Here is a 27,893-nt window from a genome sequence, read left to right as displayed (position 1 = left end):
CCACTTCACTGCCGCTTGGTGCTCTCCCACTTGTTTCTCTCCCACTCGCCTCCCTCCCACACATCTCACTCCCTTTGCCACTTCTCTCCCACTTGCCTCTCTTCCCTCGCCACCTATCTCCTGCTTGCCTATCCCCCTTGCCACCTCTCTTCCACTGGTCACCTCTCTCCCACTTGCAGCCCCTCTTGCTTGCTTTCACCCTCTCGCCACCCCTCTCCCAATCTCTCACTCACAGTTAGGATTCGAAAGAAGGAAGCAGCAAGTGAGCAGGAAGGTCAGCAAGCAGGAGGGTCGAGGAAGGAAGCAACGAGTGGGAGAGAGGTGGCGAGCGGGATGTTTGAGGAGGCGAGCGGCAAGCAGTAGGGTCAGGGGGAGCGAGAGGGTCAGCGAGCAGGAGAGGCAGCGTATGGGAGAGAGATAGAGAGTGGGAGGATTGGGGAGGAGCGGCGAGCAGGGGAGAGGCAGCGAAAGGAGGATTGGGGAGGGGCTACTTAATTGGCTGCTTAAGGGCCTCAACTGGAGCGAGGATGAGTGGGCTGCCCTAGGCCTTGCCGGCCCCCCTGTAAAATTGTGGACTGGTCGGCGGCCAGTGTGAGGCTAACAGGAAATCTATTCATGGAATTTCACAGGCCTCTCTGTCTGCAAACCCACTGGCAGGGTATAAATCAAGACATGTAGCAGAATGAATAGAAAGTTTGCTGATGAACAGGAAACAGACAATTCGGGTAAATAAATGTGGTTGAACCTTGGGAAGCATTGAAAGGGCTTCACCCCAGAAGTCAATGCTGGGCCTACTTATGTTCTCAGCATATATGGATGATTTGGACTTGGGTGCAGGGAACTCTATCTCAAAATTTGCTGACGACAGAAGAGTAGGTTTGATAAATGGCGAGGAGACATGTAAAATATTCAAACAATCATGGGCAAGTTAGGAGAATGGGCATACAGTGGGCCAAAACAACTTAAAATGGATAAGTGCAAATTAATACGTCTGGGAGAAAAGAAAGAATGGGAGTATATGCTGCCAGTGGGTTTGCAGACAGAGAGGCCTGTGAAATTCCATGGATAGCTTTCCTGTCAGCCTCACACTGGCCGCTGACCTGTCCACAATGTTACAGTGGGTCAGGGAGTATACGCTGACTAGAAAAACACTGAAGGGAGTGCATGAAGATTCAAATATAGAATTCCCTAAAAGTGCAAGTACAAGTGGATAAAAATAAAAGGCCATTTCAATGTTGGGTTATAAATAAGGGCATAGAGTACACAAGGAAAGTAATGATTAATTTATATAAAACATTATTTGGGTCATAGTTAGACTACTGCATGCAGTTTTGAGCGTCTCCATATAAAAACACTATTAAAGTCATGGACAGAACATGGCATTGGTTCACAAGGGTAATGTCAGTAATGTCAGACTATGGCTATGAAGACAGACTTAAAATATTAAGTTATTTTCACTGGAGAAGAGAAAGTTAACTGGAAATTGAACAGATATCAAGAGATTTGATTGAGAATGGGGACATGTTATTTCCTTTGGTGAGATGGTGATGAGTGGCCTTTGCTTAATATTATCGCAAATAGGTTGAGGGGAGAGGTTAGGAGAAATTTCTTTACGTACTGGGTTAATTTAACATGGAATCCCTTGCTACAGGTAAAGACTCTTGCATCTTTCAAGGAAATTGGATAAATAAATGAAACAGAAGAGACAAAGGAGCAGAACACTAGGATCAATTTTGAATAGTACCGGCAAAAAGCCAACATAGATATGATGGAACGATGAGTTCCTTCTGTGCTGTAAATCTCTGGTTCTGTGATGAAAGGGTGCAGTAAAGTGGTGCTTATGTAATGGACTAGAAAACCTGTGGTTATAAGTTCAATGACTATTGTAGCAAACAGCTATATTGAATTCAATAAATTTGGCAACTTGGGGGCTGGCACCAGAAAAAGTGATCTTGAAAGCTGCTAGATTATCCTAAAAAACAACTAACACCCTTAGGGAAGGGAACCTGTGACTCTGGCCAACATAATGTGGTCGGCACTCATGGCCCTCTCAAATATCCTTAAAAATATTCAGTTCAGGGAACTGAGGATGGGCAATAAATGTAGCATTGCCAGTGTTGCTGAGGTCCTGAGAACAAAAAACAAATGGAATTGGAAATAACAGTGCTACAATGCAAAAAAAAAGTCTAATATGAGCAACGACAATAGGAGTTGCAATATGAAGATGTTGATAAAGCAATATAAACAAAATAAATGCAGCAGTTCCAAAAATAATTGCATTTACCTTTAAGATGCCTACTCCTGCAAGCCAGGCACCCACACCCTTCAGGAGGGCAAGCACTGCCAGCAAGATCCATTCTAAGATTAAATAAAATCTGTAGATATAAAGAGGCTTGCACTGGTCACCAGCACAGCTTCCAAAAAATGCAACGTTCAGCTTTGCCACAAAACAATCATCAGATGACCCTCATGAAAAATAATGATTACTCAAGTGTTTGAAGTGCTATTCATTAACAAGTATATAAAGTGATGCTTTTGAATGTAACTTTATGAAAAAGATGAATTATTTTAATAAATTATTTGCTAATTACCTGTAATAAGTCAAGATATTTTCATCATGAGCATTGCCAGCTCTGGCCTCTTGAGCTAACTGTCTGATGCTCTTCTCCTGGACTTCATGCATTTTGTCCGTCCAGATCAACCAAACTTCCTCTTCAAAGTACTCCATACTCATATACTCTGGAGATTGAGACATCTCCTTCACTGGCCTCAATCTACAAAAAAAATGCAACAGAGCATTGAACTTCTCCATGCCTTACATTGCATTGCAAAAAGAAAAAACACACAAGAACTTGCATTTGTGTGTATATTGCACCTTATGTCCTCAGGAAGTGCCCAAATGCTTTACAATGAATACGAGTTCCTGTTGTCATGTAGGAATGCACAGCCATGTTTGTACACAGCAAGGTCCCACAAACAGTAAACAAATGAACAACCAGATAATCTATTTAGGAAGTGTTGCCTGAGGCAGGAATATTGGCCAGGACATCGAGAGAACTTAAACAAAAACAAAAATAGCTGGAAAATCTCAGCAGGTCTGACAGCATCTGCGGAGAGGAACACAGTTGACGTTTCGAGTCCGTATGACTCTTCATCAGAACTAAGGAAATAGAGAAATGAGGTGAAATATAAGCTGGTAGAGAGGGTGGGACAGGTAGAGCTGGATAGAGGGCCAGTGATAGGTGGAGACAAAGAAGAGATTGCCAAAGATGTCATAGACAAAAGGACAAAGGGGTGTTGACGGCGGTGATATTATCTAAGGAATGTGCTAATGGGGACATTAAGGGTAGCAAGCAAGACAAGCAAGTGGCAGATGGCCCTAGTGGGGGTGGGGTGGGGGGCAGGGATCGAAATGGACTAAAAGGTGGAGATAAAACAATAGATCAAAATAAATTTTAAAATGGGTGGGAAAAGAAAATTATATTTTTCTAAAATTATAAATTATTGGAAAAAGGGGGACCGGAAAGGGGATGGAGGAGAGAGTTCGTGAGCTGAAGTTGTTGAACTCAATATTAAGTCCGGAAGGCTGTAAAGTGCCTAGTCGGAAGATGAGGTGCTGTTCCTCCAGTTTGCGTTGAGCTTCACTGGAACATTGCAGCAGGCCAAGGACGGACATGTGGGCATGAGAGCAGGGTGGAGTGTTGAACTTATTTGAGAGAACTTATTGTTCTTCCTTGAATAGAGATATGTCCACCTGAATAGGAAGATGACTCCTCAATTTGGCGTTTTGTATCAACGTTGATCTGATTTACAATTCTGCATACAGTCTTTCTTTCACTTGTAACATATGCATGTTCACTCTGTGAAAGAATGTTTTAACTAAACAGCAGGCCCCTGTTGCACTTGGTATTCAGTGATAGCTCTCCTTCAAATTGTGGGCAATATAGGTTCAACAACAATCTGACATTCCATTAATAATGTTCTAATATGCACCTCACTATCAGTCTCAGAAAATGATCTGATCCAGGCTTTTAAAGCAGAGCTTGAGAGGCTTCCTGTTAATTGTCAGCAATACCTCACAATATGACATGTCAATAATGTATAAGATTGGCCAGCTATGCCAAGATAATGAAGATGTAGAAGTGACAATTAGAAATGAGACAAGCTTTGCTAGACATTGACTATCCGGCACTTCAGAACAATTTGTATTATTTGTCAAACAGGGAACATTGTGTAGCTATGCCAGTCTCAAGCTTTTATGCTCTGTGTAGTGTACATGAATACGAGAGAAACAGGAGAAAAAGTCTATGAGAGAAGTTACACTGCCACTTTATGAAAGATTTACATCCATCTCTTACACCTGGGTTTCATAAAATTAAGTATATGTTTAAGGTGTTTAGCCTGGAACATCACTAAGCTATTTAACGTGAAGTACAAAAACAAGTTTAGAAAAACATATCAATTTTATACAAAACTTCTAGGCCTACAATTTTCAATTCCAAGTTTCAGAAAAAAAAGTGTAGATTGTGTCATTGCAATGGAGCTCTACCTATTGTTGAATTCCACCAGTCTCCACTTCACACCCCCCGATCACCAATGCACATTGGCAGCAGTGTGTACCATCTACAAGGTATACTGCAGTAACTTACCAAGGCTCCTTTGACAACACCGTCCAAACCCGCGATCTCTACCACCTAGAAGGACAAGGGCAGCAGATGCATGGGAACACCACCACCTGCAAGTTCCCCTCCAAGCCACACACCATCCTGACTTGGAACTATATCACTGTTCCTTCACTGTCGCTGGGTCAAAATCCTGGAACTCCCTTCCTAACAGCAATGTGGGTGTACCTGCGCCACAAAAGACTGCAGCAGTTCAAGGAGACAGCTCACCACCACCTTCTTAGGAACAATTAGGGATGAGCAACAAATGCTTGGTCTAGCCAGTGATTCTCACATCCTGTGAATGAATAGGTAAAAACAAAGGGCAGAATTTTTAAGTTGGCGGGCGGGATCAGCGGGACTGGGATCTGCCGCGGAAGGGACAGCCAACCCTGATCTGCCCCTGAACGCGATTTCATGCTGGCTGGTGAAGCGCATGCCGAAATGCTCAGCACTGCTGGGGTGGGGGGCGGGAGGTGGGCAGGCGCTGATGTAAGCGTGGGCGCGGGCGAGCGCTGAATGAAAGCTCCCTGAAGGCAGAGAGTTGCCTCAGGGAGCTGAAGACTTGAAAACAAGACTTGAAATAAAGTTTTTAAAATCAGGAGAAAAATGTCCAAGCATCACAGTCAGTCACCTGATAAATGCTGTCCATATTTTTTTTTTAAATAATTTTAATTCAATAACGGAAGCTTCATCCCACCCTTGTATGAGGTTTCATGAAAAATGCAAAGTCCGCCTGGCCGATTTGCCCATCCGCCAACTGTAAGGTTGGACAGACCACGAAAAGTCGGAGACAATTGCAACTTTAATTACACTAATTGGCCTCTTAATTGTTGGCGGGTGCGCTTCCGACTATTGCGCACGCGTGCCGACTAAAATATCGCGTGAGCACAGGATGATGTCAGGACGCTCGCCTGACGTCATCTCATGTGATTTCACTTCCAGTCGGGTCGGGTGTGCGCCCGCCCGCTGACCTAAAAATTCTGCCCAAAGTCTGCTTTCCGCCTTCCTTAACAGTAATGAGATTGCACTGGTTAAGCCTTGCCAAACTATCCCTGTTTGTCTTTCGTAACTGTCCTTCAGATTTTAACTTGGTTGACGATTTCCCACCACAGTGATCCATCCTTGTCGCACTTACAACCAATAATGGCAAATTTAGAATTGCTTACATGGGTCATGAGGAAAAGAAATGCTCCACAAGAATTATGTGGGCTACTGATGTCTAGGCTCCCCTGTTATGGGTGCAGGAAGAGAAGCCATTTAAAGAACTGTGCTAGCTACACTGGGACAGATAGGATTTGAACCAAGAAGGAAAAGGTTCACCATGGAGAGGAAGACACAGCCAAGTTGAAGTCCGAAGCTTGAACCTGAAACAGATGGTATTCTAGCCACCCAGAGGAAGGTGCTTTTCAGGATATTGTCAGCGAATGAGGCAGTTAATGTTTCCCCATTATTGCCCCAATAGAAGCAGTCAAATCTCCATTTCCAATTTTTTTAGTGCCATACTTACCAACCGCCTTTCATAAACTCTACCATCCAATGACCTGCCCATAACCTTCTGAATTCAAAATCAGTGTCTTAATTTGCAAATCCCCTCATTCCACCCTACCTCCTTCAGCCCTCCATTATAGCATGTGCCTCTACTTTTCCTAATCATGTCCATTTTTGCATACTCTCCCACAGCTCCATCAATGACAGGATCTTTTGGCATTTTCGGCAGAACCCTAAAATTCTCTGCCTAACCACCCGTGTCTGCCTTCATTTCTCATTTCAAACATCTACTGAAAGCTTATGCTTTTTGTGACCTCCCCACATTTTCTCCTGGTATTGTGCAATGTCCTCCCAACATTCCATTGTCTCCCATTGTTTATGGACATTTACTGCATTAAAGACAATATGCAAGTATAAGTTATTGTGATATTCTTTGTCTCTATGCCCAAGGTGGGGAAGAATAATTAAATGTGGAAGATCAGGGTATTTTTTATTTTATTTCACTGCTGTCATGGGATTTGGTCAAGGGTATTAAGGGTTATCGAACCAAGGCAGATAGATGGAGTTAAAATACAGATCAACCATGATCTTACTGAATGTTTCTTTTTATTATTCATTCATGGGATGTGGGCTTCGCTGGCTGGACCAGCATTTACTGCCCATCCCAAGTGACCCTTGAGAAGGTGGTGGTGAGCTGCCTTCTTGAACCACTGCAGCCCATGTGGTGTAGGTACACCCACAATGCTGTTAGGGAGTTCCAGGATTTTGACCCAGCGACAGTGATGGAACGGTGATATATTTCCAAGTCAGAATGGTGAGTGACTTGGAGGGGAACTTCCAGGTGGTGGTGTTCCCATTTATCTGCAGCCCTTGTCCTTCTCGATGGTAGTGCTCGTGGGTTTGGAAGGTGCTGTCTAAGGAGCTTTGGTGAATTGCTGAAAGGCAGAAAAGGTTCAAGAGGCTGTTCCTAATTTGCCAATAAATTCTTATTTCATTTCCAGTGATTTTGCTTGCCATGTCTAAAGCCGAAGAAGGTTAATTTTGTTGGATTTTCTTCTGTTTGTTTGCAAGAGCTTTGGAAATCCTAGAAAAATGGTTTAAATGGTACACTGTCTGTATGTAAACATTTAAAAGTAAAACAAAAGCACAACCACAAAAAACCTGCAGACACTCTCAAACTAGGTATGACACGTCAACTGTGTCGTGTTGTTACAATGATATAAGTGCCAATCACTCATAAGGGCTTGTGTAAACACTTGTGGGTTCATTTATTTAGAATAGGCACATGAGAACTGATATACATGGATAGAAAGCTTGAAGACATCAGGTGCAGGGCTGTGTATGCTGTGTTCTGCTCCAGACTGAAGTGGAACTGAGGCTGGATCACATGATGCACTTCCGCAAAAGTGATGGCACGCTGTTATCGCTCAGAGGCATATTAAAACAAACTGCAGCATAGAACTCCTTCTATATCTTTGACAACGTGTCTCAACCTCAAACAAAGAAACTACACAGGCACATTCCCTTATGTCATAGTTTTGCTTTCACTCGTTTCACTTGTACAGCTTCTGGAGTGGTGATTATTCCCTAACTTGAGGTGTCAGAGCCTTCTGAAACATGACAAGAGTCAAACTCAATCTGCTTTGGACCCCAAAACCCAAGAAAGAGAAATATGATCATAGGTCCTGAGACTGAAACACTGGTCACCAGTGGACATTCAAACATTTTTCAGGTCATCTTTGCTTTTTTGTAAAAGCAACACACTGTATTCATCAACTGGCAACTACAGATACACTTTGTGAACATAATGCATTAAGGCGCATGCCACAGCCACTGGAGAACTGTTGATTAATTAATCAGGAATACTGGGAGAACACAATGACATTCATATGAATTGTTTATAGAATGGTTTTTGTTCTTTTAATTAAGCAAAGTTATATGCACAAACTTTTTTGTTTCATTCAGTATGTAAATCAGCTTTGTTCTTTCATGAAACAAAAAAGCAAAAACACAGGACAACCCCTGTAATGCTGCTGGGGAAAGAAACTGTTAACTCACTCAGTTTTTATGAGAATATCTTCATTCTGGGGATCCAGCACACATTTGCAAATAAGCTCCTGGGTTACGGGAATGGCGACGTGATTTGACACACAGAGGTCTGATAAATAATCTAAAAACCTGTTGGAAAGCAGCAAGAATTAGAGACAGGTGCTTGACAAAAAATGTAAATTATCTGATTATGCTTTTAACTCTACAGATCTTCGTACTTACAGACTGCATTATTTGCAATGATGCCGGCATCTCCAGCAGCCACAATGCACCTTCCATTTAGGGGGTACAGACTGGCTTTCAGTAATGCTAGCTAAGTATTGATTCTAAGCCTTCTGGTGGCACTGTGACCAATGAGCACTGGCCTGCTGCAGTAATTATGATAATAAGCAGGCAGCATAAAGATGGCGTAATGCCTGCATTGCAATGGATGGATGTGGGTTAATCGAGTGTGGCGATCCCTGTGCCCATTTTCTATTTCAGCCATGATTTTGTCCAAAATATTTCAGTGCTCATCAAACTTCACTGTCTTTTAGACCATCTTTGTGCAAATTTCTATTTCACTCTTTCACCTGACTGGCTTGAATCAGTGAAAAATTAGAACCCTGTAACTAAGATCCGTGAAGAAACATATTGGGCGGGATTTTCTGGTCCCGCCAACTTTTGGCTGCGTCTCCAAATTTTCTGTTTCTGCCCGGAATGGGAATTCCAGCCATTAGTTTTAAAAACAAATTTGATCATATCACTCAATTTTTAAAAATTCCTATCGCTTCTGCTTCCTTTTAAAATGAATGGGAGCTAATCTAAGACACACTCATGTGCCCCACTTACAATACCACACAAACCACACATTGTTGCAATCCAATCACGTAAATCAAAGCTGTTTAAAGCTGCAGGCACTTGGTCTAGTTACACTGAAGTAACTTGCATAATAATATGCTGGGGTAAATCTTCAACTTCCATCTGGACCTAAAACTGATGTTGTGGATTGGCTGGCTGTCATAGAAACCAATAAAAAGTAATGAAAATGAGGTGACCTATCCACAATGCCAGTTTTATGCCTGGGCGGCAAATTGAAACCACAGCCCATCATGTTTTATAGCGCAAAGCATTTGGCACAATTAATTGTCGGTGGAGTGCAATAAATTTTGGGGACATTGTAGCCAAACTGTGCCAGCAACATTCCAAACACTGGAATTAAATGAATCTCTTTTTGGTGGTATCAGTTGAGGCACAAATATTGAGCAAAACATAAGGACAACTCCCTGATCATCTTTGAGTGGTGCCATGGGATCCTGAATGTCCACCTGGATAGTCAAATGGGGCTCAATTTACCATTGCATCCGAAGGGCCGCACCTCTGACAGCACAACACGACCTCAGTAATCCATTGATGGCTGGGGGAATCCCCTTAGAAACTGCTTCTGAGGCTTTCAAAGAACATTTGACTACACTGAACAGAATCGACCCAGTGGCTAGGCAGCACTGGCCACATCTGATTGACGTACATAGACCACCTCTAAAACCATATCACCCTACCTGGGTTCTCGGTTCTTCCTCACCAGTTTGACAAAGGTTTCAATCTCTGTTTTTGTAATATGCTTTTCTAGCAGCTTCCTGTTGTTGTGGAGTAGAGCTGTAATTGTGTCTTCAGCCAAAATGTCATAACCAATCTGAGACTGCATCACTCCAAATTGCTTTGCAATGTGTTCCTAGCAAGGTGACAACAGGGAGATGTCAAAAACTAAAATACATCTATTTTCATACCCTCCTTTGTTTCCAGACAATTGTCTCCTCCCTCACCCAGTCTGCATGGCTTGAGCTTGCTATTCACTGATTTTGTGCAAGTTCCTTATTGCTGCACAGTGTTGTACAAATACAGTAACTTCCTTCTCCACCCTCCCTTCCATAAACTCATAAGTGTTCCAAAGGAGACAAGTGCCTCACAAAATAATTGTTTCATGTGTTCTTTGTGAGGTAGGTTTTACGAATTATCGCTTTGGATGCCCTGCCTTGCTTGATGTGGGCACAAAATAGAATCAGGCATGCAGATTAACATGCCCCAGACAATGTCACAGGTTACGACAAACTGCCTTATGAAAGGGAATCCATTTCTATCACCACTAGTTAATTTATTAGTGCTTTAGTTTCTTTCTAATCCAAAACATTTCTCGCCACACAATAGATATAGAAATAGGCAGAAAAAATATGAAAATAAATCACTTTTAATTAGTGACTGACAAGACTCTTGCGTGCGTTGATACCTATACTTTTTTCTATTATTATTAACTGTAAAGATTATAAGGGATATCTCACTGCTGACAGTGCAATTGGCAATTAGTCCACGTTAGTTTTCCCAAACTGCACAGGCAAAAGTGACTGATGATGTTCTCTTGAATGAATGAGAACACATGTAGTTCGGTCATTGGAGGGAAATCTGTTATCCTGTCGGCCCATGGCTTCCGGCAGTACTTACAATGAGTTCAGTGATCACTGAATGCTACATCCTCTTTGATTAATCAAACACTTCAATCTTCTATCTTGTAAGCATGAAATCGCTGCCCGCCTGTAAATTCAGTATTTTTATTTTCTGCACATGAGCAGCACATACTACTTTGCAGAGCCAAACTGTCCCAAATTATGTCCTTTGTAGGTCACCGTTCGCTCAATACTGACACAAGAAAAACCCTGTCTTCCAGATCTGCCTCATGAATGCTCATTGAAGAATTACATTCCCAGTTGAGGTCACGCTTAAGAATTGGGCTTGAATAAATGAACAGGAGTCAGTGCACATACCTGGTTTTTTCTGTAATCATCCTGTGAGTGCCGAAGTACTCTGTAACAGAGGCGGAACATGTACTGGTATGGGGCATTCTTCTGGTCAGCCAGCTCCTCCAACTTTAGCATAGGCCCTTCTCCTTTATCCTCAAAAGGAGCCTTCAGGATTCCAAATATCTGTGCACAAGAGGCAAAGGCTTGCTGATTTTGTCATGATTTCACTATAATAAACACAGCATTTACAGGAAATGTCTGTTTCTCATACTGACGTTTTACTGCAAGAGATTCTCAGTGGCAGAAGCAACCTGAATGACTAGCTGTATTGGGACTCTCAACATTACCCGATGGCTGCATGTGCACAATTCCAACAGCAATCAGTGGGTAACCATCAAGACAAGAGCTTTGCCAACTTATTCCTAATTAATGAGAGGAAACTCTTTTGAGTTACCAACAGTCACAGATTGCAACTTCTTTCGAGTACAATCACAGTTCTTGGTTTTCCAGGAGTGGGACATGAACCCACAACCCTCTGATTCAAAGGCAAGGGTGCTATGAACTGAGCCACAGCTGACACCTCATTAATGAGAGGAAACTCTTTTGAGTTACCAATAGTCACAGATTGCAACTTCTTTCGAGTACAATCACAGTTCTTGGTTTTCCAGGAGTGGGACATGAACCCACAACCCTCTGATTCAAAGGCGAGGGTGCTATGAACTGAGCCACAGCTGACACCTGATATCAGCTAATTGAGCACTGATTAAAAGTCATCATGGCTCAGCAACTCACTGGATAAACTACTGAACTGTCATAGAAGATTCTCAGGAGAAAAGGCTCATGTAATTTTAGAAAACTACATCTTACTAAGGAACTTACTAAGGACTTACTAAGGAACTGGAGGGATAATCACTAAATCTGGAGATTTACTTCTATCAAGAAAGGAAAAGACTGTGGTTATGTGGTGGTTATCAGTAAACATGGGAGAGATTTACTACAAAGTTTAACAAATAAGTAGTTCACATTTGTTTTTTTCTTTATTTCTGCATTCATATTAAATAAGGATATCTGGGTGCCATGGGCTGAATTTTCATCCTAGAGGCGGGTAGCGGGAGTTGGGAAATTTCCAAGCTTGGCCCACCTGCCTCAGGAGAAGGTGCCTGCAAAGGAGGATTTTAGTTCTGGGGGGCTGCCACAGTAGCCTATACCATGTTAATTGTTTTGTCTAACCTTATTCTTAGCATTGTTATTAAAGGTGTTTATTAAGTACCTGCTTCAGGATGTTTTGTTCTCGCATCAGTTTTTGCCTTTCCCTGTTGGGTTTTGTCATGACAATGTCTAGAACATTCTGACCGTTATTGGGAACTTCCGCAACGAAGAAAACAAGATCTTCCAATAACTTGATTGCAAACCTACAGTGGACAGAAAATAATGCAAAAGACGTTGCCACTGATTTCAAAAAGAAAGCACAAAGATCACAGGGAATGATGTTTCCTGACAAAGGTGAATATGCAGCATTGAATACTATCCCCACCATTTAAAATGGGTGTATTCATGCTCAAGCAAATTGCCTGCTATATGTAGTGGATGGTAAAACAGTGCAAACAGCTGACTGAAGGCTCCATTTTCTGACTCTCTCCCGCAATTGTTAATGGTGCAAATAGCTGCTGGAGACCTCAGGCAGCTTTAAGCAGCGGTTCACACTATCAATTAGGAACATGGAATAAAGGATTTGCTATTCAATATGGATTATGGAATGTAAGATTTGGAACGTGTGACTGGGGTGTACACAGACAGGGCAGCACAGTTCCACAACAAACCCTTGAGGTGCATTCATTCCAATACACTGTCATGCTTAGCACATGAAACCATGGCAGCTGTGAAAGTGAAACAAGAAGCTGCAGACCAAGCAGGTATGGAAAACTAATTCCAACTCACTTGACGGCTTCAGTCAGCTGTTCACACTAATAACCACGGGAGGGCATTCGAACATGGAGATTTAAAGCAGTTTCAATCAGGTGATTGGTGACAGTGTGAACAGTTAATTGAAGCTGCTTGAAGTCCTGGCTTTGCCTGAAATAAGTGGAATTTTTAAAATTGACAATTTCTGAACTGCACAAAACACCCATCACACTTAAAACATTTTAAGCAACTCCTTTGTAATTAGCACCTCTGGTAATGCTATCAGCTATCCATGAGAAGCATGAACAATGGAAATGGTATTAAAAATATATTCATTAATAAACAGGGTGATTCAAGATGTACAGCCAATTGGTCTTAAGTTGCCTGGTAGGATTTTAAATATTGTAGCTCAGCAGCAAGCCTAGAAATGACACCAGCACTAGCCTTGACAAGCCAGGGAAAAACCTAATGCTTGAGAGCCTAGGATAATGACAGAAGACAGCTGGAGAATGCAGTGTGTGTGTTTTCACACTGCCTGGTACAAATGAAATGGTGTTTGAATAATCAGATATTTTGCTCTGTTTTTATAATGGGTGGGGCATGAACAAATTGAATTCTTTTGCAGTGAATCATCTTGTGTTTCCATACCTGTTGCATTCCAGAATTCAACTGATCCCTAATTGGTAGTAAAGCCTCCAGATCTCCTCCGATAGAGCAAAAGGTGATTGAAAAAACTGAGAAAGAAAAGACTGAAGAAAAGAAAAAAGAAATAATAAAAACAAACAAGGGAAGAAGAGAAATTTTCAGAAAAATAAAGGAAAACTTCAAATCTTTCAAGGAGGTGACGGTATAACTGAGAAAATGATTCGAGGTGATTGCACAGGAACCAATCCATGATCTGTACGGCAGTTTAGTTTACATTTAAATGAATACATATTCCCCTATGCTTAATGCATAGTTTAAGCAGAATACCTAAAGAAGAGTGACGATTTGATCCATATTTCACTTGAAGCACAATATTTTAATTGGGGGTTTGGTGCTTTTAAGTTATCAGGATAGCCTACAAACAGGATATAAACCCAAATCAATGGCTATCCTCACATTTCCTCCATATATAAATAATAGGAACAGGAGTAAGCCTTTTAGCCCCACGTGACTGCATTATCATTCAATGAAATCATGACTGATCTGTAACTTAACTCCACATGCCCATGTTTGCTCTTAATATCTTTGGCTAACAAAAGTCTATCAATCTGTTATAAAATTAACAGTTTGTCTAGCATCGGTTTCCATTTGCAGAAGTGAGTACCAAATTTCTACCACCCTTTGTGCTTAGAAATGTTTCTTCTAATTTCATTCGCAAAAGATCTGTCTCTATTTTTTAGACCATGCATCCAGAATCAGTCTTCTCTGGCAGCAGAAGTAATTTTTCTCTATCTATCTTATTTGTTCCTGTAATATCTTTAAAATGTCAATCAATCAACCCTGAACCTTCTAAATTCCAAGGAACACAAGCCTTGTTTGTGTAATCTCTCCTTGTAATTCTTGAAAGGTTGGACAGTCTGGGCTTGTTTCCACTGGAGTTTAGAAGAGTGAGGGGTGATTTTATTGAAGTATACAAGGTCCTGAATGGCCTTGACAAGGTGGACGTGGAAAGGATGTTTCCCCTTGTGGGTAAGTCCACAACTAGGGGGCACTGTTTTAAAATTAGGGGCCACCTTTTTAGGACAGAGATGAGGAGAAGTTTTTTCTCTCAGAGAATTGTACAACTTTGGAACTCTCTGCCTCAGAAGGTGGTGGAGGCGGGGTCATTGAATATTTTTAAGGCAAAGGTAGATAGATTTTTGTTAGGCAAGGGGATCAAAGGTCAGTGGGGTTAGATGGTAATGTAGAAATCGAAACACAAGAAGATCAGCCATGATCTTATTAAATAGCGGAACAGGCTCAAGGGGCCGAATGGTTTACTCCTGTTCCTATTTCTTATGTTCTTATGCTCTTATGTAACCCTTGGAGCTCAAGTATCTTTCTGGTAAATCTACACTGCACTCCCTCTAAGGCCATCTATCCTTCCTAAGATCCGCTGCCCAGGACTGCTTATTGTACTCCAGGAGTGGTCTAAATCTATTCTCACATGGCAGTATTTAATGTCCCTACTGCTCATACAACATATTTCAGTCACTTTGGAATCTTACTTATAGTCACAGAAAAACAAAAATAAAGAAAACCAGTACAGATTTGCAGCAGGGCCTGAAAAATATTTTATAAAATGCTTGAGGGAGAAAAAAATACTTACCCAATTGCCAAATATGTGTTTTGCTTTACGACCCCATCCTGTCAAAAATATATACTGAAATAAATTTGCACTTAAAAACAAAAAATTGGACAACCATCCTATCCCACTCCAGGGTAAGGCATTCAGCTTTATTTTTCCTAACATGGCAGGCTTAATTATTTCGCTGTTGTTCAAAATTATATCTGCCTTCAGCAAGTTGGTGATTCTGCTCTGCATCAATTTCACACGGTTGAACATTGCCGCAATCATAGCCACAGGATAAGGTAGCAACGATTCACAAAAAAACCATTCATCTAATCTTGCTTAGCTCACCCATTGGAACTTTTATGGACAAATGAATTAATCTGCAATGCCTCAGGATTTTACGACTGAGGCATTAATGCGACTCTCTCCAAATGAGTGAGACTTGACTGACCTGCAGGCAACCTAACACTCCGACCACTGCATCTATTAAGCTGGCCGGTAGATGGGAGGTGCACAAAACCAGCCGCACTTCACTAGCCCTTCCAATGGAAACTGCTCACCTCTATCGAGCACTTTCCCCAGATAAGCTCAGCTAAAAAAGAAAACTCCATCATTGAGAATCACAGGAATAAACTTATGAACTAAGTCCTGTGACATAGCATTTTAGCCACTTTGTTACCTTCGATCATTATGATTTAAAGTTCCTTGCTCCAACTTTTCAACAATTGTCCCTAGGATTTTACTGGCATCATTTGCAAAGTCCAAATCCCGAATTTCTGAAACTGGAACAGAGACAATGGCAAAGGCTTCTTTGTCTTCTTTGCTTGGGCAGGTTCCAAGCTAAAATAAATGAAGATAACACTTATGGAATTTTCAACATTACTTATGCTATGAATGCAGGCTAAATCTACAGGCCTTTAAGAAATATGTCCTGCCAATTAACCAAAAGACCTACAGTGAATTTCACATATATGCACACTTGATCCAAGCAAACAGTACCCCTCAACAGTGTGAGCTGCAGTCATTAGTCAGACAAATGGAACTCTACAAAATAAAGTTAATCTTTTCAAAATTAGGACAATCAATTCCAACAGTACTGTATATTTACCTTTCACTTTCATTCTATTGACCTTCAAAACATTAATTGCCCATCCACCTTAATGGATCACACTAGTTCATCACCATTGATTAAATTGTAATGAACCAATTTAGTTCCCCTTAACCCTGAGCCATTGCATGGATTTCCTGCTAAATTGGAACGTATTACATCATTCAGAACTAGATGTTCCATAATCATTCAAGTATCCCCCTAGTTTTAATTACTTCTTGTGTACAAACTAAGGTTATTTTGTTGTTTTTTTGATCTCTATCAGAAATTGCAATGCAACAGCTACATGTAGATTTTCCGGGTTCCATTCCTCTTATTGCATAGATTACATTCAGTGAAACAAATTGGTTTTCTTTTCTAGAACCTGGTCAGAATCCATGGTGATTCAGCAAACCTAGTAATCTGCATAGAGATTGCATCAGTTGAGGTTGGCATCAATGGGTGGAACTTTCTCAACAGGTGTCTCTGGCACTGCCTGAAAAAGTGGCAAGACACTTGCGCTCTCTTTTAGGTGGAAAGCCGCCATATCATCTGCCTATCAGGCAATTAACTGGATGGGCCTTCCTCCCGATTGAGGATCCCGGAATATGATGTACCGTCCACCAATCAGAGGTCAGCAGCTCTTGCATTTGGCAGCACCAAGGAGGCGGCCGTGGCTGCTGCTGGAACAACACACCCACCGCTCCCATTCCGGAGTCCGAGAATTACAGAGCGGCCCAGTTGGGGGGGGGGGGGGAGGTTCTGGGTGGTAGGGGTCGCAGGGAGAGGGGGTCCATTGGGGTCAACAGCAAAGGCAGGGAGCTGGCTGGCAGCAGCCACCCCCCTGCCCCGTGCCCATGCCCTTGATCTTGCACAGATTAGTGCAGGTCGAGGAACCACCTCCCTCCAGCTGACATGCAGCCCACACAGTCTTGCAGGCCTGCATGTCGGCAGGTCGACCTGGGGCGGAGAAGATTGCAGAGGAGGCGAGATGAAGCCCTTAAGTGGTTGTTAATTGGCCACTTAAGGGACTCAAGCAGAAGTGCGGTGGCAAGGTTGACTATGGGGAAGGCCTTGGGTATCAACCCGCCAAATTTTCAGGCCTTCCTCCCTCCTTCCTTGCTTCCTGTGGGAGGCAGATGATTCTGCGCACTGAGTTAACCATGGCTAGCATTTACTATGTTGAAAAACATATGCTATCATTCTAAACTGGACTGTGAAAGTTAAAATTAGCCAGAGGAGCCAGAATTCAATAACTACCATTAATCTTATTGGTCTTTCTTCATCGGTATCAATAGGAATATTTGTGCTCTGGATCCACGTATTGGTACAGAGATGCCGCAACCTCACAAATGAATTCCTGAAACGTCAAAGAGAATATTTGTAAGAAGTGATTTGTATTAATATTTGAAATAACAAATTCATACTTAGAAAGGCTGGTTTGCTCTGTTTTTTTTACCAGTGAGCAGTCTCTCCCACCAGTCACAGATTTTAGGATATTCTGGACGGCCACTCGCAATTTTCGACGAGAGGAAGAAATGTTGTGAGCAGCGCATCCACAATTTCCTCTTATCCACCTCTAGTTCTAACTTGGGAATTCAGCCCTCTACTGTCCCGTAATCTTTTTCTTTATTCATATAGGGGATGTGGGCTTCGCTGGCTGAGCCAGCATTTATTGCCCATCCCTAGTTGCCCTTGAGAAGGTGGTGGTGAGCTACCTTCTTGAACTGCAGCAGTCCATGTGGTGTAGGTACACCCACTGTGCTGTTAGGGAGGGAGTTTCAGGATTTTGACCCAGCAACAGTGAAGGAATGGTGATATATTTCCAAGTCAGGATGGCGAGTGGCTTGGAGGGGAACTTCCAGATGATGGTGTTCCCATTTATCTGCTGCCCTTGTCCTTCTAGGTGATAGCGGTCATGGGTTTGGAAGGTGCTGACAAAGGAGCCTTGGTGAGTTCCTGCAGTGCATCTTGCAGATGGTACACACTGCTGTCACTGTGCATCGGTGGTGGAGGGTGTGAATGTTTGTGGATGTGGTGCCAGCCAAGAAGGCTGCTCCGTGCTGGATGATGTCGAGATTTTTGAGTGTTGCTGGAGCTGCACTCATTCAGCCAAGTGGGGAGTATTCCATCACACCTAACATGTGCCTTGTAGATGGTGGACAAGCTTTGGGGAGTCAGGAGGTGGGTTATTCATTGCACGGTTCCTAGCCTCTGACCTGCTCTTGTAGCCACAGTATGCATATGGCTAGTCCAGTTCAGTTTCGGGTCAATGGTATCCCTCAGGATGTTGATTCAGTGATGGTAATGCCATTGAACATCATGGGGCGATGGTTGGATTCTCTCTTGTTGGAGATGGTCATTGCCTGACACTTGTGTGGTGCGAATGTTACTTGCCACTTGTCAGCTCAAGACTGGATATTGTCCAGGTCTTGCTGCATTTGGATATGGACTGCTTCAGTATCTGAGGAGTCGCGAATGCTGCTGAGCATTGTTCAATCATCAGCGAACATCCCCACTTCTGACCTTATGATGGAAGGAAGTTCATTGATGAAGCAGCTGAAGATGGTTAGGCCCAGGACACTACCCTGAGGAACTCCTGCAGTGATGTCCTGGAGCTGAGATGACTGACGTCCAACAACCACAACCATCTTCCTTTGTGCTAGGTATGACTCCAACCAACGGAGAGTTTTCCCCCTGATTCCCATTGACTCCAGTTTTGCTAAGGCTCCTTTATGCCACACTCGGTCAAATGCTGCCTTGATGTCAAGGGCACTCACTCTCACCTCACCTCAGGAGGTCAGCTCTTTTGTCCATGTTTGAACCAGGGTTGTAATGAGGTCAGGAGCTGAGTGCCCCTGGCGGAACCCAAACTGAGCATCAGTGAGCAAGTTATTGCTAAGCAAGTGCCACTTGATAGCACTGTTGATGACCCTTTCCATTGCTTTACTGATGATGAAGAGTAGACTGATGGGGCAGTAATTGGCTGGGTTGGATTTGTCCTGCTTTTTGTGTACAGGACATGCCTGGGCAATTTTCCACATAGCCAGGTAGATACCAGTGTTGTAGCTGTACTGGAACAGCTTGATAGGGGTGCGGCAAGTTCTGGAGCACAAGTCTTCAGTACTATTGCCAGAATATTGTCAGAGCCCATAGCCTTTGCAGTATCCAGTGCCTTCAACCGTTTCATATCACGTGGAGTGAATCGAATTGGCTGAAGACTGGCATCTGTGATGCTGGGGACCTCCGGAGGAGGCCGAGATGGATCATCCACTCGTCACTTCTGGCTGATCTACTGAAGATTGTAGCAAATACTTCAGCCTTATCTTTTGCACTGATGTGCTGGGCTCCTCCGTCATTGAGGATGGGGATATTTGTGGAGCTTCCTCCTCCAGTGAATTGTTTAATTGCCCACCACCATTCATGACTGGATGTGGCAGGACTGCAGAGCTTAGATCTGATCCGTTGGTTGTGGGATCGCTTAGCTCTGTCTGTTACTTGCTGCTTCTGCTGTTTGGTGCACAGGTAGCCCTGTATTATAGCTACACCAGGTTGACACCTCATTTTTAGGTATGCCTGGTGCTGCTCCTGGCATGCCCTCCTGCACTCTTCATTGAACCAGGTGTGATCCCCTGGCTTGATGGTAATGGTAGAATGGGGGATATGCCAGGTCATGAGGTTACAGATTGTGGTTGTATACAATTCTGCTGCTACCGATGGCCCACAGCGCCTCATGGATGCCCAGTCTTGAGTTGCTGGATCTATTCAAAATCTATCCCATTTAGCACGGTGGTAGTGCCACACATGATGGAGGGTATCCTCAATGTGAAGGTGGGACTTTGTCTCCACAATGACTGTGCGGTGGTCACTGCTACTGATACTGTCATGGACAGATGCATCTGCGGCAGGCAGGTTGGTGAGGATGAGGTCAAGTATGTTTTTCCCTCTTGTTCCCTCACTAGCTGCCGCAGATCCAGACTATGTCCTTTAGGACTCAGCCAACTCGGTCAGTAGTGGTGCTACCGAGCCACTCTTGGTGAGGGACATTTAATTCCCCCACCCAGAGTACATTCTGCACCCTTGCCACCCTCAGTGCTTCCTCCAAGTGGTGTTCAACATGGCGGAGCACTGATTCATCAGCTGAAGGAGGGCGATACATGGTTATCAGCAGGAGGTTTCCTTGCCCATGTTTGACCTGACCATGAGACTTCATGGGGCCCAGACTTGATGTTGAGGACTCCCAGGGCAACTCCCTCCCGACTGTATACCACTGTGCCGCCAGCCCTGCTGGGCCTGTCCTGCCGGTGGGACAGGACATACCCAGGGATGGAGATGGTGGTGTCTGGGACATAATGTGTAAGGTATGACTCCATGAGGATGACTATGTCAGGCTGTTGCTTGATTAGTCTGTGAGACAGCTCCCCCAATTTTGGCCCCAACCCCCAGATGTTAGTAAGGAGGACTTTGCAGGGTCGACAGGGCTGAGATTGCCGTTGTTGTTTCCAGTGCCTAGGTCGATGCCAGGTGGTCTGTCCAGTTTCATTCCTTTTTTTCTGAGACTTTGTAGCAGTTTGTTACAACCGAGTGGCCTGTTAGGCCATTTCAGAGGGCATTTTTAAGAGTCAACCACATTGCTGTGGGTCTGGAGTCACGTGTAGGCCAGACCAGGTAAGGATGACAGATTTTCCTTCTTAAAGGGCATTGGTGAACCAGATGGGTTTTTACCACAATCGACAATGGTTTCATGGTCATCATCAGACTTTTAATGAGTTATAATTCCACCATTTGCCATTGCGAGATTCGAACTGGAGACCCCAGAGCATTACCCTGGGTCTTTGGATTACTAGTCCAGCAACAATATCACTACGCCATGCCCTGCCCCTATTGTTGCGTGCGCTGTAGCGTCTCAGCTATGACGAGAGACTGGATAGGCTAGAGTTCTTTTCCTTAGAGCAGAGAAGGCTGAGGGGGGTACCTGTTAGAGGTGTACAAAATTATGAGGGGCCATAGATAGGTTAGATAGGAAGCAACTTTTCCCCTTAGTGGAGGTGTCAATAACCAGGGGGTATAGATTTAAGGTAAGGGGCAGGAGGTTTAGAGTGGATTTGAGGAAAATTGTTTTCACCCAGAAGGTGGTTGGAATCTGGAACACATTGCCTGAGGCAGGAACCCTCATAACATTTAATAAGTATTTAGGCAGCGAGGGATTAGGAGAGCCCATTCTAGAAGCCAGGAGAGGAGGAGCCAAAGGGGGGGGGTAAAATCTTGGAGGGTGCCCCTGATTCGCAAAAGGCACCTTCTGAATGATGTGCCCCTCCTTCCTTCCCTTTAAATTTTTTTTTAAAACGGCTTGCCCACTCCTGCCCACGCCAACCATTTTATGGTGTGGGCAGTGTATGGCTTGTTAACAAGTTCAACAGACTCTTAATTCCTTATTTAAAAATGGCAAATGGAACAAAAAATCTGATTGCAAATGTGACTGCCCATGTTCTGAATTGCAATGATGAATGTGGCCCATCATCATCAGTCATTAGGTTTAGTACAATTATAAGTAGTGTTTCATAGACAATGCCGACTAAAATGCATGGAAATCTAGCCTCCAAATAACTTTGTGATGGGAGCATAGATATTTTGTAACTTTGGCGTGGGCACAGAATATGACTTGCTTCATTTTCATTTGCATCTTTGCAACAATTGGCACAAAGGGCATTTTTCAGACCCTGGCATCCTGTGTTGCTCAGGCTGCAGAAGCATTCATATTTTAATGTTTAAGGTTTTCTTATTGCGAGGTGTACACAGAATTAGTGTTTGCAGAATGGAAATTGGCCTTTCAAAAAAAAAAGTATCTTTTTTTAAATTTGGATTTCTTTAGATCAGCACTGTAATATGGGGCCAGGCTCAGCACTAAACTTTCCCATGCAGGTATCCTGTTACATCATTCGTGCCATGGGCACCTGCCTGATCCGTGCAAATGCCCTGACCCCAGAAATGGGATGAGGTCAGGAGCACAAGTAGCCAGGTAGATTTTCCACATGGTCCTGGATGCGCCCACAATAAGTCACCTGCTGAATTCAAAACTAATGAATATGTTATTGCAGCAAGGATTCCCCACCAAGGCACAGAAAATTCTAAGTCAACTGTAAAAAAAAACTACATTATTTCATAGAATTGAAGTTTTAAAATTCTTCTTAAGTTCCCATTTCTAGCTGTGCATGGGATTTTGCCAGCATTAGCAAGCACTCACATAATAAAGCAGAAGGGATAGGTATGCATAGAACATATTTCTTAAGGGTCATTTACCAAAAAAGATTAGTCTCTTGTAGTCAGGAAGCTCCCTTTGGGTGCAGTACAGTTCCCCTCATATTCATGACCAGCTAGGAGATACTGTAGCTTAAGAATCTGTACCTTAGTGGAGCTAACTCTGGTGCTCAACCAACTGGGCTAAACCTTTTCTCTATTTGTTAAAAGGGACAAACTAGGCAAACCTGTATCATTCATACAAGGACAAACTTTGCATAAACCAAATCTAGGCTAATTTAGATTTTAGAATTGTATATATTAATTTAAGCAATAATTTAGAAACAATTTGGATCTGAAACTTCCAGATTTTTTGTAAGATGTGACGGACAGTATAAATAAGAAAGTGGCACCGGCAGTCTAAATAAGGTGTTTCAGGACATAATCTTCCATTTTGAGCTTTGGTACCTGGGAACGAATGAATCTGTTTTTTGCAGAGTAGTTGGATCCTGTTCAAACAGAGATGCAATGTCATTTCCATGGGGCACAGCCACTAGTTTGTATCTAACGTTGTCCCCTCCTTTTCTTTTGCTGCTTCGATTTAGGGTTCTGGATTCTCCCTGCTGAGAGAGTGTAAAATCCATTTTGAAATTCTGTTACCGTTCATTCTTATTGCTGAACACAATGTAGACACAGAATGCCTTCAACTTATTGAAAGTTCCATACATACTGTAAATCCAGCGTTACCTTACTGTAAAGGCAGCATTATTCTTTAAAGCGCAGTGGTGTTTTACATAACGGTAAATTATATAAGCTAAAATTCTCTTTCAACAAAATCTGATTTACCTCACGTATCACTTTGACCATCATTTTTCAATCTTTCTGCTCCTTGTGCCTTTTCAGGTGAAGTAGGCAATTCAACCCATACCACTTTCTCCCTCCAATTTACTTCCTGTCCTGTTAATCTGTAGCTGTCAGCTAGCATACTTTGCCAGCATTCCTGTGTGACATAGTACTGTGAGTTGTGCATGGTGGCAAGGTCCATAAAAGCCATAATTCACCTTCAGCAGCTTCTAGATGATCTCAATTGGCCAAGATTAGAAACTTGTCATGTTCTGTGTGGAATCGTATGATACAGCCTACTTTCCACATTTCCAGCACAGTTCATTAGGGTATGAATACACTGCACCACAGGAAACCAGGCACCTTCACAGATCAAACCCCTGAAAGTATTCGGCACTCTCAGAATTATAATTTTTTCTTCCTTCTTGAAGGTACAGTGTCTTTCTGGAGTATAATTTGTCATGAAATCATTGATTTTTGTGTCCTTGGGTGCTAAATTAGCAGTCTGTGGAGATTGTAACATTTGCAGTACAGGATGTTCCAATGCTTGTTACATTGGTTCCTGCCTTGTAACAAGGGTGGGTCCCTCTGGGAGTGTTTTGATAAGTCATCAGATCAGTTCAATGGTCAGTGAACAATTCTCCTTGAGGCAGTCAGTTTTGGGAAGTCAGCCTGCAGCCTGCAAGTGTCACAAAGACAGGGCCTGGAACAGGGCCCAGTTATGTTAAAAAGTTAGAGAAAGGGCTACGGGGAGCAGACTTTAAGTAAAGAGGGCCTTTGGGCCAAGGGTACCCCTTTAGAGCAGTGGTGATCTGCTTGGCTTAGCCATAGACCTGTAAGCTTTATCTTTTTGACCTTGGATAGTAAAGTTTATTTCTATCTGTTCAAAACCCATGGAACCTTGTGACTTCATTCACTTGGTAAGCAACCTTCATCTACTTTAAACAAGATATTACTAGTCCCTAACTGGATCTCCGAGTCTGGGCAGGAGTTATAACAAGTTCCACAGGTGTTACAAGCCCTTTGGCATTTTACCTACATGACTATTCTTCACATGTGAACCTACACACTGAAACAATGCTATTCAATCTTGATAAGCAACACAGCTGAGACTAGTCCTGTCCTCATTTTGCATTAGGGGCAGAATATTGCACTTGGAGTGCAGTTGTGCGCCCAACCCAAACGAGCGTAAAATGACGTGCGATTAGGTCGAGCAAGCTTCCTGATATCATCTTGGGCTGCAGGAAGATATAGACTTATGGTCAAATGAGCAGATAAGTGGTAGATGGAATTTAACCCTGAAACATGTGAGGTGATATACTTTGGAAGGAGTAATTTGACAAGGAAGTATTTAATGAACGGCAGGGCACTAGGGAGTTCTGAGGAACAAAGGGACCTTGGCGTGTGTGTCCATAGATCTCTGAAGGGACATGTTAGTGGGGTGGTGAAAAAGGCATATGGGACACTTGCCTTTATCAATTGAGGCATAGATTACAAAAGTAGGGAGGTCATGTTGGAGTTGTATACAACCTTGGTGAGGCCACAGCTGGAGTACTGTGTGCAGTTCTGGTCGCCACATTATAGGAAGGATGTGATTGCAGTGGAGGGGGTGCAGAGGAGATTCACCAGGATGTTGCCTGGGATGAAACATTTAAGTTATGAAGAGAGGTTGGATTGACTTGGGTTGTTTTCGTTGGAGCAGAGAAGACTGAGGGGCGACCTGATCGAGGGTACAAGATTATGAGGGGCATTGACAGGGTGGATAGGGAGCAGCTGTTCCCCTTAGTTGAAGGGTCAGTCACAAGGGGGCATAAGTTTAAGGTGAGGGGCAGGAGGTTTAGGGGGATGTGAGGAAAAACTTTTTTACCCAGAGGGTGGTGACGGTCTGGAATGCACTGCCTGGGAGGGTGGTGGAGGCGGGTTGCCTCACATCCTTTAAAAAGTACCTGGATGAGCACTTGGCATGTCATAACATTCAAGGCTATTGGCCAAGTGCTGGTAAATGGGATTAGGTAGGTAGGTCAGGTGTTTCTTACATGTCGGTGCAGACTCGATGGGCCAAAGGGCCTCTTCTGCATTGTGATTCTGTGATCATCGCGCACTTGTAATATTTCAGTCAGCGGGCACACCTGAATGAGTCGGCAGCACGCCCGCTGACAATTAACAAGCCTATTAAGGCAATTAAAGTTCTAATTAAATGAAATTTTTTGCTGCCCGTCCAACCTTACAGTTGGCGGGCAGGTGAAAAGGCCAAACGGCCTTTGGATTTTTTGTGAAACCTCATCCACAGGCGCTGCCGATTCATGCACGTGCCCGCCGACTGAAATATTACAAGTGCGTGATGATGTCAGGACGCTCGCTCGACATCATCGGATGTCATTTTACGCTGATTGAAAAATAAATTTCAAAATTTCAAACTAATTTCTAACATGTCCATGCTCATGTGACAGAGTCACATGAGCGGGGACATGTTATGAACATTTTTAAATTCTTTATTTTTTACTTTAAAAATTCTTCAGCTGCCTGAGGCAGCTCTGTGCCTCAGGGAGCTTTTGCTGCACGCACCCCCACGCATGTGCGCACTTCCGCGCTCACGCTCCTCCCGCTCCCGCTCCGGCAGCACTGAGCGCTGCAGCGTGCAATTCACGCTGACAGGCTGTTAATTGGCCAGCCAGCATGAAATCCATGTCAGGGCCTGATCACGGGCAGCGATCAGCTTCACGACTGCTCCTGGGCCCACCCGCTACGCCCGCCCAATGAGGGCAAAATTCTGCCCCTAGGAGTCAATGGGATAGTTATGCCAGGAGGGAATCCTGACTATTTTCCCCCTCCCTACCCTAGACACAATGTAGCCAATTGTGCAAGTACAAGTTCTGCCTCAATCTAGATAGGCATAGGCATGGGACTAACTTCATTTCAGTGTTAATAATGTTAAAAATAAAACTTACCACAGATTTTGAATCAGGGGCGTCTCCCTTGTAAGCTGAATTTTCCTAAAAGAAAATTGATATATAATATTAAAAGCTCAGCAAAAAAAAATTGCACAGTGAAACTGTGATTCATTTTCATAACAAAACTGCCTCAATGAAGGAACAATGATAACTCCAATGAAGATAAGAGTAGTCAGTAGTAGACTTGTGTCTTTGTTTCGTCTATTTATTTATATCTGAAGTAGTTACTTAATTTGATAGAAGGGTAACCAGAGACAATGCCTGTCTCCCTTCTGAGTGCTGCATCAAGACTTTTGGGTAGTTATAGGGGCAGTGCCTTGCCTGATCTTTGTCAAAATGATATCACATTCAGCAAAGAAAAAAATGTGTTGATGTAAACTGCATCATTACATCAAGTGCACACATTTCATAAATGCAATACATCAAGAAACAGAGGGCACAGATTCAAAATAATTGTCAAAAGGAGTAAATGTGATATGAGGAAAAAACTTTTCACCCAGAGGGTGGTTTGAGTCTGGAACAAACTTCTTGAAAGGGTGGTGGAGGCAGGTTTGATCCAGGTATTCAAAAGAGAATTGGATTGCTACCTGAGAAAGAGAGAATGTGCCAGGTTACGAGGAGGCAGGGGAATGGGACTAGGTGGAATGCTCTTTCAGAGAGCCAGTGCAGATTCAATGGGCCAAGTGGCCTTCTTCTGAACTGTAAAGATACTGTGGTACCTATTACATTATGACTATTATAACATGATGTGTGATGATTAACTCACATGTGAATCACAATACAAGATTAAATATAATGTATTATTTCATTGTGTAGCACAGATCAGAACATAGATTGCAAAATGCTGTTCAGCCTGCCCTGCCAGCTAACTTCCATTTGATTTGCATTGATAAATGGCACCAAACAACTTGTTCCAAGAAAGTCTTCTGACTATCACACCCAAAGTAAATTCTTGATGCAGGTTAACACTGCACATTGAGTGCTTAACAAAACTTATAAATAGAAAAACTTTCACAATCTCCCATCTGATCACTAATCGGTTGGATCACTTCACATTCCATGTCTCTCTGTAGAGAATGCCCTACTTTTCCATGGAAACTCAGTTTAATCAGCAGAGTTGTGTGGTTTATTTGCAACACTCTCTTCAAGGTCATGAATTAATGTTGCAGCACCGGTCCCTGGGCTTGGGCAGATGGAGGGAGAGGTGGATAAACTGAGCTGGAATATTGCTGTTGATAATTTAATTTTCTTGAAAATTTGTTGCACACTGCACAACATTGTTTTTTGCTTCCATGGGTTTGATTTTCCTGTTTTACCATCCAATTTCAGGTGGGGAAAAGGGGAAGCTGGAAGGGACAAATGAGATGATGGACGATTAATGCTACATTTCCACTCCCGAATGCCCATAAAGTGATTTGCTGAAATGAGATCAGCGGCTGGGGGCATCTATCCAAATACTGCTGCCTGTATGTAAACTGCTCCCTATTGCTATCTGCACTGGCATCTAGCTGGCATTCAGAGTCACTTGGTGGCTGGTAACAGACAGAAGTGAATTTAAAGGAAAGCTTTACAGGATCTTTAAATAATTCTGAGTTTGCTTCTATTTATTTTTTATTTTTTTCATCAAAACCTTATTTTTTGATA

General features: G+C 43.0%; 1 protein-coding gene across 5 annotated transcripts in view; it reads right to left on the bottom strand.

Annotated features, from left to right (window-relative positions):
* itpr3 (inositol 1,4,5-trisphosphate receptor, type 3) overlaps window positions 1-27,893 on the bottom strand; it is a 322,646-nt gene that overhangs the window by 128,532 nt on the left and 166,221 nt on the right. For 4 of the 5 annotated variants that reach the window (XM_078546659.1, XM_078546662.1, XM_078546660.1 and 1 more), the window contains 9 exons: window positions 26,247-26,291; window positions 22,924-23,078; window positions 17,479-17,578; window positions 15,811-15,971; window positions 12,243-12,384; window positions 10,997-11,155; window positions 9,740-9,912; window positions 8,211-8,330; window positions 2,592-2,774 (listed from right to left, as the gene is read on the bottom strand). In XM_078546659.1, coding sequence (XP_078402785.1) covers window positions 2,592-2,774; window positions 8,211-8,330; window positions 9,740-9,912; window positions 10,997-11,155; window positions 12,243-12,384; window positions 15,811-15,971; window positions 17,479-17,578; window positions 22,924-23,078; window positions 26,247-26,291 — 1,238 coding nt within the window. Of the gene's footprint in view, window positions 1-2,591; window positions 2,775-8,210; window positions 8,331-9,739; window positions 9,913-10,996; window positions 11,156-12,242; window positions 12,385-15,810; window positions 15,972-17,478; window positions 17,579-22,923; window positions 23,079-26,246; window positions 26,292-27,893 lie in introns of those variants that run through there. The other variant, XM_078546663.1, reaches the window with a different exon arrangement.

Source organism: Cetorhinus maximus, chromosome 8 (genome assembly GCF_964194155.1).
Source record: "Cetorhinus maximus chromosome 8, sCetMax3.hap1.1, whole genome shotgun sequence".
Classification (NCBI taxonomy): domain Eukaryota; kingdom Metazoa; phylum Chordata; class Chondrichthyes; order Lamniformes; family Cetorhinidae; genus Cetorhinus; species Cetorhinus maximus.
Note: the sequence above shows the minus strand (reverse complement) of the source record. Positions and strands in the feature narration are given on the sequence as shown.